The 14,384-nt window shown below is 43.4% G+C and overlaps 1 protein-coding gene across 2 annotated transcripts; it reads right to left on the bottom strand.

The window, feature by feature from the left end:
- Window positions 1-447: 447 nt before the first annotated feature.
- On the bottom strand, window positions 448-14,384 carry LOC112233393 (serine/threonine-protein kinase VRK1-like). Of its 2 annotated transcripts, none has more exons than XM_024400998.2 (13): window positions 14,283-14,384; window positions 12,346-12,505; window positions 12,110-12,165; window positions 11,755-11,824; window positions 11,047-11,134; window positions 9,654-9,762; window positions 9,282-9,374; window positions 6,999-7,131; window positions 6,372-6,492; window positions 6,220-6,278; window positions 2,728-2,903; window positions 1,012-1,105; window positions 448-922 (listed from the first exon to the last, which is right to left on the bottom strand). In XM_024400998.2, the coding sequence occupies exons 2-13, from the start codon at window positions 12,503-12,505 to the stop codon at window positions 732-734; spliced, it is 1,350 nt and encodes a 449-aa protein (XP_024256766.1). In that variant the 5' UTR covers window positions 14,283-14,384; the 3' UTR covers window positions 448-731. The 2 variants fall into 2 exon arrangements, with proteins under 2 accessions (XP_024256766.1, XP_024256765.1); XM_024400997.2 differs by having other exon boundaries at window positions 449-922; window positions 1,012-1,108; window positions 14,283-14,383.

The following is a 14,384-nucleotide window of genomic DNA, read 5'->3' as shown; positions in this document are numbered from 1 at the left end:
ACAATAGATACAGTTGAAGTCAGAAGTTTACATATACTTAGGTTGGAATTATTAACACTCGTTTTTCAACCACTCCACAAATTTCTTGTTAACAAACTATAGTTTTGTCAAGTCGGTTAGGACATCTACTTTGTGCATGACAAGTCATTTTTCCAACAATTGTTTACAGACAGATTATTTCACTAATAATTCACTGTATCACAATTCCAGGTGGTCAGAAGTTTACATATACTAAGTTGACTGTGCCTTTAAACAGCTTGGAAAATTCCAGAAAATGATGTCATGGCTTTAGAAGCTTCTGATAGGCTAATTGACATCCTTTGAGTCAATTGGGGGTGTACCAAAAAAAATATTATTTCATCTGTTTTGGTCCAAAATATTGAGTCATTGAAACTAAAACGGTGCATCCTGAATGGAGGCAGCAAACAATGTACCAGGCCAGCTGTGATTTACAACCTCATAGCAATATTTTTGGGACTACCAAGAAATGTATTGGTGAATTAAATGAATCATGCATTGAACTGCATCCATCTATTCTGCCAACAATGCCTTAGTCTACATCATGGACTGTTTAGTCAAATAGAAGCTATATTTAAAACCATTACAAAGTTGATTTTGTAGCGTAAACTGTGAATTTGACTTTTTTTTGACTGATATTATGATTGCTTGTTTCATATCTGCAAAGTAGTTCAAATTAAAGGGTGGCTGGAACACAGAATGAGAAGTACAACTCATTCTGATTCTAATGGGTCTGCCTTTTTCTTGGGTCTACCTCTGCCTCTCTTCAGGCCAGGAGTGGTCTGAGTAGCCATCTCCACCAGTATCTTCTTGGGGCTAGCAGCCTTCTTCTTCAGGCTAGCAGCAGTCTTTTTAAGGGTCGCTTTCTTCTTGGGGATGACTACCCTTTTCACTCCATCCACCTCTGTAGGGAGAAGATTACAATTTCAAAACAGTGAGATTTAACCTGAAGAGAGGGGAGGGGAGAAGAGAAGGAAAAAAGGAGATTCTTACCGTTCTTTTCAGCTTTTCTTTTCTTGGCGGGAGTGCCGTCGGTCTCGTCATTAGCCTCCACTTTATAATCTTCCGCTCTCTTTCTTTTGGGAGTCTTCTGTGAGGAGGGGGAAAGAAAAGAGGGATGAGAACAAGTGTAGAGAGAGAGCAACAGCAAGAGAAACAGTGAGAGAGCGAGCGCAGTGGTCAAGTCTCCCGGGCCGCTTGCAGAATCCTTGGAAGAGGCCGAAATCAAACATGAAATGAGAAACTCTGCTTGGGTGCACGGCGACCGAACGTTTACATCTGCCCAGAGCCTTGTGTGACATCTGAGCAAATGCAATTATCACTGCCGTCTCGCAGAGTAAGAAAACATTCTACGGGAATAATCCATTCAAAGTACAAATTCAATTATGGTTCCATGACTATCTAAATAACAACAATGGTCAGCGCTAATTCTGTTTCCCGGGTCATCATTTAAGGCATCTGGAACTTTCTTTGGGGTCAAAGTTGAGATGATGGTTTAGTAACTGACAAAGCAGAGCTGTATCCGTACTTAGTGAGGTGATCCCTTTGGTACCATTTTCATAAACTATGACTTAATTTTTTCCCCCTTATACAGATTAAAGACTAAAACGAGATAATAACTTTGTCCATGAAATCATACCAGCCGAGAATGAGGCGACGAGAAAGATGCACTTAACGACAGCAATCAAATCCTCCATCTCTCCTTCCTTCCCTCCTCCTTTCCACCTTTCCTCCATCTCTCAGACTGTATAATGAACGCTCGCCCCTGTCTCGGACTTGAACTATCACTCACCCCCCCCTCTTCTCTTCCCTCTCTCCTCTCTGCTGACTTCCATTTTGCCAATTGCTACCTCATGATTACCAGCAGACCCTGCTGAGCTGAACAGATTGGCTGGATAATTACATACAATAACGGCAGTGGGCAGGTAACCCTCAACTGGCATGGGCCAGCTCCCCGGTGGCACCTTCCATATGCAAACGGCATTGTGGGTAGTGCGAGGAGGGGGAGGAAGAGGGGAAGAGGGAGGAGATCCCTCCCTCTGCCGTGAGAGCGGTGCGCTGATTGCGGGGCCGCGCCGACTCCAAGGTTACCGTGTCAGCAAATTTGTGATACATTAGTGAGGGATAAACACAGGTACTCAGACCTGTCGGATAAGAGGGATGGAGGGAGGGAGGTAGAGGGGAAGGAAGAGGGGAAGATAATGAATAGAAGGAGGAGGGAGATAGGTAAGATGGAGAAGGGAGGGCAGGAAAGGGAAGGAATTGTGAGAATCGAGAGAGCGGGGAGGAGAGAAATGGAAAAAGGCTTTTGAGCTGGTTGGAGGAATCCCAGTGTGGAAGCCAGAGTAATGTAGAAATGGCTTTGAACAGCAACATGAAGGCTCTGTGTGTGTGTGGTTTGGGTGTAAAAACACCAATAAGCAGCGGTCAAGGTACATCTGTTAAAAGCATCACACCTTAATTGGATTTGAAAATCAATGCACTTGGCAGCCATTCACACTAACGTGCACAATTAGTCTGGGATCGTGCTCAGGCATTTTTACATTTCAAATGGCTTTTAACAGGTAAACACATTAGGGGTGGTTGAAATGGGCTCCGTTTGAAAGGCCGGGCTTCAAAAAGGTCTGGAGCGTGCCAGGTTTTAAACGCTGAGGCTACCATGACCGCACAGCAACACGTCTTTCTGTGTTGGGCTCTTTGTGGACCGACCTCGACAGAGGACAATGGCCCGACTCCGTTGACCGATGAGGAGAACTCCAGCTTGTCGTCATCTTTGGCGCCGATCGACTTAAGCCCCGCCTCCAGAATGGACCGGAGCTTCTGATAGGCCGGCTTGTCTGTGTAGCTTAGAGTCTTCACCTCCTCCATAAACTTCTGAAGTTCGTCTAAAAAGGAGAGGAAACAATAGATATTGGGGGGGGGTTAGATTTGAGCCTTACGTTTTAGGTTAGGAGTCCCCGCACGAAGCAAAGATTGAAGATAAAGTTGTATATGAGCTGCGCTGCTTACCCCAAAAAGAATGACTGAAGATCATAACATTAGAGACATTGTGCACACCATGGAAATACAAGTTTGATATAACATGTATTGAACTCAATAGTTAAGCCCCGGTGTTTCAGCTGCTTCCTTCCTCAAGGGATGCTGTCCAAAGCAGTATAGCATCTCCAGTATACAAAAAAAAAAAAGTAGATTTAGATGTTCCATTTATGGTAATCTCTACTGAGGGGGTCACACAGATTTAAGAACACATTTTAAGTGAGTCCTATCCACAATTAAAAAGGTAGCTAGCTGCAGTGGTTTCATTTCTACTGTTCAATGAAGCACAGTAGCTGCTCCAACAACCTTGTGATAAAAATACAGTCATCCAACACAGAGAAGAAACAATGTACCATATTGAACCAAAAACAGACAAACTAAGTCAAATCAATGATTCACAACTGACGATAAACTGAAAAACTGATACTCTGAACGCTTGTTATCTAGGTGTTGATCCACCTCTACGCAGACGACACCATCCTGTATACATCTGGCCCTTCTTTGGACACGGTGTTAACAAACGAGCTTCAATGCCAAACACTCCTTCCGTGGCATCCAACTGCTCTTAAATGCTAGTAAAACTAAATGCATGCTCTTCAACAGATTGTGGCTCGCACCCGCCAAGCATCACTACTCTGGACGGTTAGAATGTGTGGACAACTACAAATACCTAGGTGCCTGGCTAGACTGTAAACTCTCCTTCCAGACTCACATTAAGCATCTCCAATCCAAAATTAAATCTAGAATTGGCTTCCTATTGCGCAACAAAGCCACCTTCACTCACGCTGCCAAACATACCCTCGTAAATCTGACTGTCCTACCCATCCTCAACTTCAGCGATGTAATTTACAAAATAGCCTCCAACACTCCACTCAGCAAACTGGATGCAGTCTATCACAGTGCCATCTGTTGTGGCACCAAAGCCCCATATACTACCCACCACTGCAACCTGTATGCTCTTGTCGGCTGGCCCTCGCTACATATTCGTCGCCAAACCCACTGGCTCCAGGTCATCTATAAGTCTTTGCTAAGTAAAGCTCCGCCTTATCTCAGTTCACTGGTCATCCCCAAAGCCAACACTTAAATATGCCGCCTTTCCTTCCAGTTCTCTGCTGCCAATGACGATTTGCAATTTTTTTTTTTAAATGCTGAAGTTGGAGACATATCTCCCTCACCAACTTTAAACATCAGCTATCTGAGCAGCTTACCAATCGCTGCAGATGTACACAGCCCAACTGTACACAGCCCATCCAACTACCTACCTCATCCCCATATTGTTTTTTATTTACTTTTTTGCACATCAGTATTTCTACTTGCACATCATCATCATCTGCACATCTATCACTCCAGTGTTAATCTGCTAAAATTGTGATTACTTCGCTACTATTGGCTTATTTATTGCCTTACCTCTGTACTCCATTTGCACACACTGTATATAGATTTTTTTGCTATTGTGTTATTGACTGCACATTTGTTTATCCCATGTGTAACTCTGTGTTGTTTTTGTCGCACTGCTTTGCTTTATCTTGGCCAGGTCACAGTTGTATATGAGAACTTGTTCTCAACTGGCCTACCTGGTTAAATAAAGGTGAAATGAAATCAGAATCAAATTTTTAAAAAGGGTGTTAGCTAGCGCACTTCCTTCCAGTTACACTCCTCCTCTACCCACATTCCTTTCCTCTCTCCTAATACAGCCAGCACTGGCACTTTGACCTTGGGGCTAAGTCAAGAGAGAGTGAGGAGGAGAGGATAGAGGGATGAGGAGAGGAAGTGGCACGGTGCGTCAGCCCCTCTTCCTTCTGCTCCGTTGCACCCAAACTGTTGTTTACCGCCTGGGTGAAAGCTAAAATAAGTCACACCAAACAGAATTAGTGATGATGGCGGACACAACAGAACCATGATGGCTCCACTGCAGTCACCTCTCTCTCTGGGCCGTTGTGATGCGTTGCGTGTTGCTGTACGCACAAGACAACAGCCCGCGGAGAAATCTCTCCTTCTGTCACACGGCTGCCACAAAGCGCATAGAGCGGGCGCTGCCACATAGGGATCAGAAGAGAGGAGGCCGACAACAGTAGGCGGAGAGGAGGAGGGAGGCAAGGCCCTGGCTTCAGGATTAAAGGGACAGTTATAACAAACTTTGACTTGGGGAGTTTAAGGCCCAGCGCAGTCAAAAAACATGATTTCACCCGAAACATTTCCACACTATGAAGTCAGAATGATACTGTAATATTGTGAAAATTATGAAAATGCCCTTTAGTGTAAGAGCTGTTCGAAAAGACGGCCTGAAATTTCAGCCTGTTTTGGTGGGACAGTCCTAGAAAAAGTCTTGCTTGAGAAATTGCTCTTTGCTAAGAAGCTATTTTTGTTTAATTTTGACCACAATTGAAGAAGAAAAAAAAAATCACAGTAAAGGTACTTCATTGTTAACTAAAAATGATTTGATGTCGAGATAAAAACAGCTGCATTGGACATGCTCCTACTTCAGATAGAATTGTCTTGTCGACTATGGCCCCCATGTCCATATTCTAAAGGTGAATGATATGTAGAGCCAAATTAAATCTACAGGCCTCAATACCGTACGAGTGGCCCACAAATCGTTCAAAAATAAAATCATAGATATTTAACAAACCCTCAAAAAGTTTACAACATATTTGAAGCGTTTTCACACCAAATGGCTAGAAAACCTCAGTGAACACTCTAGCCGTCCCCCATACTGACTCTCACCTATGCTTCACACTGATGCACTCAACCACATATGTAAGTTCACGGCTTCACAACAAAGTTAAAGTGGAAAGTTTTGTTGCGGTCGGAGAATTAGCGGTGGTGCTAATGAATTAGCATTCATTATGAGGGAATCGGCAGGTCCCATTATTATGGAGTGAACAGCCACTCTCCTCTCCTCTGTGTGTGTGTGTGATGAAGAAGTGCTTCAGTTCAATTAGGGCTGGTTGGGGCTGTGAATGAAGCAGAGGCACGGGGTGTAATGTGGAGGGCTGAACTCCCAACACAGGTGTTCTCAAGGACCACAGAGAGTCAGTCAGTTCAGCTAGTAATGACGACGTAACTGGCAAGTCCCCACAGCAATATGGGCTTCGACACATAGGAAACTGATACCAGGGGGCGAGTCCAAAATAAATAAATAAAAGGTGAATGAAAAGACCTCACCTGGCTTGTCTGGTGAGGAGAAACATTGAGACATGAAGTCTGAGATGTTATCTCTGCATCTGTGAGGGGGAGAAAAAAAAAAACTTAAGAGGGATGTACGCACAAGCACTTGTGCGTGTTTTGCACATGCAGGTACGCGTGTGACATCTTACCGTAGTTTTGAGTCTCTGACGTAGAGGGAGTCTTGCAGCTTGTCTTCCCAGGGCAATTTACTACAGAGCCACTGGACCATACAGTACCCCAGGATCTCCAGATCACTCCTTCTACAAGGTGCTGGAGACATACAACGGTTGAGTTGACCAATAGACACGAAACTCTGGACTTACATTTGCCGACATAATCAGCGATGGAGCTGTTGAAATCTGCCCGCGTAGGTGTGCATTACAGCAGTTGTTGTTGTTATCCAATTTCAAAGCGTGATTGTGAGTTCAGCCCACCCCAATTGGCTGTCGCAAGGTTGCATAGCAGAAATGGCCATTAAACGTGGGGATTTTTCAACACAGGTCGCAAGCTTTCGAGTCGCCAACCATTAAGTGTCTGTGTGTCCTTGTGTTTCCTCCTCCCATCGAAAACGACTGGTCGCTGGTAGCTAGGTGTGAACGGCAGGTCATATATATACACCTTATATATACACCTTAACCGCTGGTAGCTAGGTGGTGTTGATACAAGTAAATCAACAATTTAAAAAAAAAATGTTCCGTTTCAAACCATTTCCCCACCCCAACATTTGCTCCCAAATGAACGTGCCCCTGGCTTGGCTAAAGGCGAGGTGTACTTACAGACTCCTTTGTGTGCGTCGATGCTGGTGAACTCGATGGTCCCGTCGTGGCACCTCTTAGGGTCCTCCTTGTACTCCTTCAGTATGCCTTCAGGAGAGTACCTATAGGCCAGCCCATAATCTACTAAATAAACCTATAGGTTTGCAAACAAAAACAGACAAATTCATGCATGCACACACGGACACATATCCAACCTAAGGAATATACACGAGATGGGCCTAGAACTAGTATATTACTAATAAACTGTACATGTGTGTGGGGGGGGGGGAAATCACCTGGACTACAAGAATAAAATAAGGATCTTTCCCTTTCAATAAGATTCGATAAGCATAAAGATACATGGGCTCCGATACAGGAACGATGCGTTATACAGTAGATTGAAATGATTCCATACGATTCGGTTTGATTAGAGAACAAATCGATGCAATTTGGTTTGATGCACTAACATTTGTTGCATAAACACATTCATTTCCTATTCTAAATTAAACATCTGCTGCTGATGGAGCTCATGAGCTGGGCCTCTCTGAGCTAGATCTGTCTTGAGCTGACTTCTGTGTGTGTGTGTGTGATGTATGGTCTATGTACTACGTAGTCACCTGAGCTGAGCCATAAGGGAGACTTGGCATATACCACCCCACTATAAGATTGCGTGTGTGTGGGGGGTTCTGAAATCACCTAATTAACTTGTCATTTTGGCAGATTAAGTGTTTAAGATAGCAATGTATCAATATTTATTGTTTACAAATTAGCTATGACATAGCCAATGAGTATATAGCACAATTTTGGATTTGACCCCCCATCTCAAAATCGAAGGGTTTCGACCGACAGTTTGGAAGTTCTCCTCTTGCTTCAGCCATGCAGTGCACTTTGCAAAAATGATAGCTCATTGTACATCTAAAAATCACCATACACACCGACTGTTTAAAGCAAAATTACAAACGCTGCTGTTGACGATGAACCTGATCAAAATTAAAAATCTATGGTAAACCCTGTTCAGCAGCTATAGCCAGATTACAGTTGTCTCCGGTAGCTTACTTTTATTCCGGTAAAACACACTGTTCAACAGCATAGAAGATAACAATAACCTAGCAAATGACATCGGTTGTCACTCGACTAATAAAAGCCCAACATCACGGAAGTCGGTTTAGCACTTGAACGCTAAAGGTGCCGCGCAGACGTGCAAGATCAGGAACGGTCCTCCAACCTGGCGTTAGTAAGCACACGAAACAGGCGCAGTTTGACAAGGGCACTGACATTGCCTGGGGATGTTTGGCACGCACGCAAAATGACTTGTAGATCAATGACAGTCGACACAGTTACAAGCAGTTCGACACTGAGAGGACCCATCAGTCGTCCCAAAAGATGAGCGGCATTTTCGGGGAAGGTAGAAAGAACGCAATATGAGCAACAGCAGCAATTCCTAGCGGTTTTCTGGACAGACGCGTGCTACATTTGGATAGGTTTGGTTTCCACGGAGCGATGCGCATCGGCGAATCGTCACAATCCGTACAAAGCATACAAAACTAGTCATGGCTACAGTACAGAAAGTCAAACAAATGTTTCCAACAACTGCAGGGAGGGAGAGAGTAGGCAGATTGAGAGAGAGAGAGCTAACACTGAGACTCCCAAGGGTCTGCTTTCTAAATTGTCATTTAAAAATAGCACTTTAATAACACACCATGGATACATTATTAATCTCTAAATTAAATATTTGCCCCAGTCCCCCACCTTGTTTGCTTGAAAGATCTCTTACCAGTCATCTAATCTCTCCCCTGTTTAGAGGAATGATGAACGCCCCCCCATCACCCTCTTCTCTCTCTCATTTGTTTAATTGAATCTAATGAACCAGTGGCAGGAGCATAATCAAATAAATAAACATATCCCACGTTTTTTTTCAACTTAGCTACATATCGGGTCAAAGGCATTTACTTCCCTTGAAGAGGTAGAGACAATCATTTGAAATCGTACCCAGACTGAGAAATAGGCCTTCCCGCTGAAACCGTAATCCACTACAAACAAAGCACATAGCTAGCTAGGCCTACATAGCCCTGATAATATAGTGTACCAAGTATGCGAGCCATATCAGGACTAAAAGCTCCGCTACGTAGGCGCTTCTCAATCCACTCCCGCGGTACTATCACACCTGATTGAACTAAAAACTTAACATCAAGCCCTGGCTTAATAATGAGCTCAAAGTCAGGTGCGTTAGCACAGGGCCAGATCAAAAAAAAAAGGTGCCAATCAATGCAGAGTGAATAGCAGACAGGTGGGACAGCCACTGACCTGATTGGGGTTGTTGTGGCTGAGGAGGAGGTTGGATGCTTTGATGTCAGCGTGGACATACTCATGCTCATGGATGTACTCCAGAATGTCAAGCTACACAAGTGAGCGGGGGAAGAGAAGTCAACAAAAAATAGCAAACACATTATTTCCTGAGATAGTAGTGCATAGGCAAACAAAATGAGCGAGAATTTAAAAAAATGTTAACACAACACTCAAGACACAGTAAATGAGATAAACAGCCAACAATTCTTTTATAATTTTTTAATAGCGTGAATGAAATAAATCAATGCTTTAGTTAGCTGTCGTTTTAGTCTCCCCCCCCCCCGTGGCTCGATTATCTAAAAATCGTCAGTTAAGATGACTAAAACTCACAAGTCTCAGTCCGAGCTGCAGGACCACTTTTCGGGGGAACCTCCTCCCACTCTCCTCAAACTTCTTCTGCAGGTCCGTCCCAAACCGGTCCATCACCATGAACCTGTACCTGGGAAGGGAGGAACCAGAGGGAAACAGATTCAGGGCGCATCCCAAATGGCACCCAATTCCTATAGTGCACTACTTATATGGCACCCTATGGGCCATATAAGTAGTCAACAGTAGTGCACTATAAAGGCAATAGGGTGCCAATTGGGGAGCACCCAATCGCATATGTTTAATCAATCAACATCCCTTTCTTTGCAGCTGGAGAAGTGGTGGGTTGGTTGGACATTCATGAATGCATAACTTTACGGGTGTCTGTAAAGTAAACAATTGCTATGTTGGTTCAAAGCAGTGTTGTCACTATACCAGAATTTTGACTTTGAGACCAGGTTTAGTATCACAATACTCGATACTACCACAATACTCGATACCAAAATGACACCACGGCGAAACAAGAAAGTGTATTTGCCAAAGTCATGGAATGGCACTTGATCTACACACGTTTTTTTTTTTAGTTCAATATCACTACATTTAAAATGTTTGAATGTATGCATTAATGAATCAATTATACAACTAATTTGACATTGGGTAAAAAATAAACAAAGTATATAACAACATAACATAATAGTCTATTGATAAACTGGGTAAATCACGATGTAGCCTAGGCCTTTTCACAATGCAGGTAGATGCATATTAAATAGGAGTGTGTGCAGGCATTGAGTTATTGAGCTTGTTTTGGCTGATTTCAAATCAGAATGTTATTTGTCACATGCGCCAAATACAACCCTACCGTGAAATGCTTACTTACAAGCCCTTTTCATGGGCCTACAGATGAAAAACAATATTTCCATTCAATTTGGGACTTATTTTCAATATCTTCTTTTATAAAAGTGTGTGCTGTCTCTTTAAGACCCATGATGGCATTCACACACACAGTTCCAGGCTCAAGCAAAGATGATTTTGACTGGGAGAGACGTGAGGCTGGGGAGATTAAGTGAATAAATAAAGTTTTTGGTGACAATCAGCTTTGAAAATCAGCAATATTCTGCGGACAGGGTAGAGCTAGCAATGAGTAAGCGGAGCAGGCACGGAGCCCTAGCGCTATGAGGGGGACATCGGCTGCGTTGATCGACTTGATCCTCTCTCGATCAGTAGATGACTTGAGAAACATTTGACAAAAGTACCGAAAGTAACAGAAGTTCTAGTACCAAACCGTTTTTCATGTTACACTATCGAAAAAAGTACTACGGTTTCGGTATGTTGTGTGACACTAGTTCAAAGGTATTTAAACGAGACTGCCATCAAAGGTACTGAAAGAACCAGGTTTTAAAAAGGCACTAGTCAATACCTGTTCCCTCCTTTCTCATGCAGTCCAGACCCCCAGTACTTTGGCACTCCCAAGTACTTTGTCTTGTGAGACTTCATCCAACTCTGAACTACAATACAAAAAAAAAGGAGAACAGTTGTAAAAAAAATAAATAAAATACTACATATGAAAAACAGCAAAAATACTCAGCTAAAACAACATTACAACATGCTAAAAGAGAGTCACTTGTTAAGGGTTAAACTATATGACTGCAAGTGAAAAGTAACAGTGAGGCAAATCAAGATAGTACTATTTAGCCGGTCATACAAACGCTTCCAAACACACTTCCTAAAACTTGGTGGTGGTGCTCAAAGTAATGAGAAGGATAATTCCATGGGAGGCGAGCCAGAGGCGGTCGCAAGCTAATCTGCTACTGGGACAAATATTTACCAACAGACACCACCATATTCCATGAATAAAATATGAGCCTTCGTTCCTTAGTAATATAACAGTTAATTGTCAGGGGAGATTGACATTTGGATTGTTATGATATAAAATGCAAAGTTGTGGCCTTGGGGCGAACGCAGGAGCCAAAGGCACCATGTTGGAAAGTGAAGACCTCACTACATGGCCCTACTACTTCACTTATTTAATTAAGAAAGTTGTTCATTTCTCTATTCGTGGTTGTTTGTTCCAGTGTTGAGGGACAGCGTGGGTGTGCAATCTTGAGGGAGGGAGTGGTATGCATACTTTGATCCGGCTTGGCAGCTCGCATGTAGAACTTGAGCTCTGAGAACAGTGGTCCGTTGTCACTGGGCTCCTAGATGAAGGGGGGACCAGGACAGTTGACCAAACAGTACAGCTTTATTCATCCCATTTGTGTCATTTTATGACATAATCAGGAGCATAAGATCAGTTAAACTCATCCTGGAAACACTATACAGAACATGCAGGGTAGTCAGAGTATATTGTCATCAACTGTACAGGCATACAGTAAGGATGCTAGATGTTTCCTTTGTCTTGCGTGTACAGGCATGATAGAACTGAGGCCAATCAGGCAATCATATACAAAAAGGCTTGGATTACCAAGCCAGAGTTGTCTTACCACTTTGATGACATAAGGGGCACCAGCACCAACCGTTTTAGATGAATTCTCATCGGCTGTAAAACAATAACAGACCTCAGACTAGCCTAGAGTTTAAAAGGGAATGGGCTGGAAATACATATGCAAGACATGTAGTATTCCTGATCTTCTGAGGTCAGCGGATGAGGAATTTCCCAATCAATAATCAATGAACTAGCCTAGATGTGTTTTATAACCCATGTTGCCATGCCTCTTACCCAGATAGAGCAGTCCGAAGCCGCCCTGTCCAATGGGGGCTCCCAGTTTCCAGGACTTTTTGCCAGTATCTGTAAGTACTTCTCCAGGGGGGAACTCCTCAGCAAGCTTCCTCTTTTCTGGTCCTCTGCCCTTCCCTGCTGCCTTGGCTTTAGGGGGCATCTGGAGGGACAGGATAGAGAATCTATGCAATCTATTGATACATCTAGCAGATGTAACAGTGCTTCCTTCAACAAAACTATCTTGCCACTGCCAGCCAGTAAGGGAGCCTGGCTCCTCCCAAAACATATAGCTTGTTGTAAAGCTAGCAATGCCTTAATTTGACCTTCACCAACAAAGCAGTTTTCTTGAATGTCTCAGTGAGGTTTGAATATGATGTGTAAACAGCATATCACATGATAATTCACTTGAGTGGCAAGCAACTGAATGAAGGTAACCAATAAGGTAGCTAGCACATCTATTACTTCTGGCTCATCGAACTACCTAGCTAAGATACACTATCTATACAAAAGTATGTGGACACCCCTTCAAAATAGCGGACTCTGCTTTTTCAGCCACACCCGATGCTGACAGGCGTATAAAATCGAGCACACAGCCATGCAATCTCCATAGTCATACATTGGCCTTACTGAAGAGCTCAGTGACTTTCCACATGGCAACGTCATAGGATGCCACATTTCCAACAAGTCAGTTTGACTAATTTCTGCCCTGGTCAACATTGTAAAGTGGAAACGTCTAGGAGCAACAGTGGCTAAGCTGCGAAATGGAAGGCCGCAAAATTTCACAGAATGGGACAGCCGAGTGCTGAAGCGTGTAAAAATCGTATGTCCTGGGTTGCAAAACTTACTAGAGTTCCAAACTGCCTCAAGAAGCGACGTTAGCAGCCAGACACAAACCTAAGATCACCATGCATAATGCCACGCGTCAGCTGGAGTGGCGTAAAGCTCGCCGCCATTGGACTCTGGAGCAGTGGGAATGCCTTCTCTGGAGTGATGAAACACACTTAACCATCTGGCAGTCCAACAGACACATTTGGGTTTGGCAGATGCCAGGAGAACGCTACCTTCCTGAATGCATAGTCCCAACTGTAAAGTTTGGTGGAGGAATAATGGTTCGGGCTAGGCCCCTTAGTTCCAGTGAAGTGAAATCTTAACACTACAGCATACAATGACATTCTATACGATTCTGTGCAACAGTTTGGGAAGGCCCTTTCCTGTTTCAGCGCAACAATGTCCCATGCACAAAGCGAGGTCCATACAGAAATGGTTTGTCGAGATCAGTGTGTAATAACTTGACTGGCAGGCACAGAGCCCTGACCTCAACCCCATCGGGATTAATTGGAACACCGACTGCGAGCCAGACCTAATCTTCCAACATCAGTGCCAGACCTCACTAATGCTCATGGCTGAATGGAAGCAAGTCCCTGCAGCAATGTTCCAACATCTAGTGGAAAACCTTCCCAGAAGAGTGGATGGAGGCTGTTATAGCAGCAAAGGGGCTCCAACTCCATATTCATGTCTATGATTTTGGAATGAGATGTTAGACGAGCAGGTGTCCATATACTTTGTCATGTTGTGTAGCTTATTATCGTCAATCTAGCCAGTTTCACTCACCAAATGGGGCGAGAGGTTTTTTCCTATTTAGCTAACGTTAACTACTAGTTGGTAGCAAAATTTTGCGAACTTAAACGCCAATATCGGGTAAACAAGCGTACATACGTTTGAAAGATTGTCAGAACATATAGCTAGTTAGCTTAACTATTTTGCTAACCTCGTAGATACATTAGCTATCTGACAATAGCAAAAGCCTTGCCTTTGGATGATTAGATCGCAAAACCCAGCGTTTCCATGATAATCGTGTTCTTAAACACAGTATATCAATATATCTAAACAAAGGCATTGGATTTCACAGGTTTATAACATAAACCTTTAACGCAAACCTCGTTGACTTTGTTGTTAATTCCAAGCTATACTCGATGCTTCTCAAACATTCCCGCACTGCAGTCCAACCGGAAATCGATTGGCGCATTCTGCAACACTGC

This window comes from Oncorhynchus tshawytscha, linkage group LG11 (genome assembly GCF_018296145.1).
Source record: "Oncorhynchus tshawytscha isolate Ot180627B linkage group LG11, Otsh_v2.0, whole genome shotgun sequence".
In the NCBI taxonomy this organism is placed as follows: Eukaryota; Metazoa; Chordata; class Actinopteri; order Salmoniformes; family Salmonidae; genus Oncorhynchus; species Oncorhynchus tshawytscha.
Note: the sequence above shows the minus strand (reverse complement) of the source record. Positions and strands in the feature narration are given on the sequence as shown.

Excerpts from the sequence above, each read along its gene's own strand:
- LOC112233393 (XM_024400997.2), bottom strand. The coding sequence starts at position 12,505 with ATGCCCCCTAAAGCCAAGGCAGCAGGGAAGGGCAGAGGACCAGAAAAG. Across the intron at positions 9,375-9,653 it reads TGCAGCTCGGACTGAGACTT|CTTGACATTCTGGAGTACAT; the intron begins GTGAGTTTTAGT and ends TCACTTGTGTAG. Across the intron at positions 6,279-6,371 it reads GTCAGAGACTCAAAACTACG|ATGCAGAGATAACATCTCAG; the intron begins GTAAGATGTCAC and ends TCCCCCTCACAG.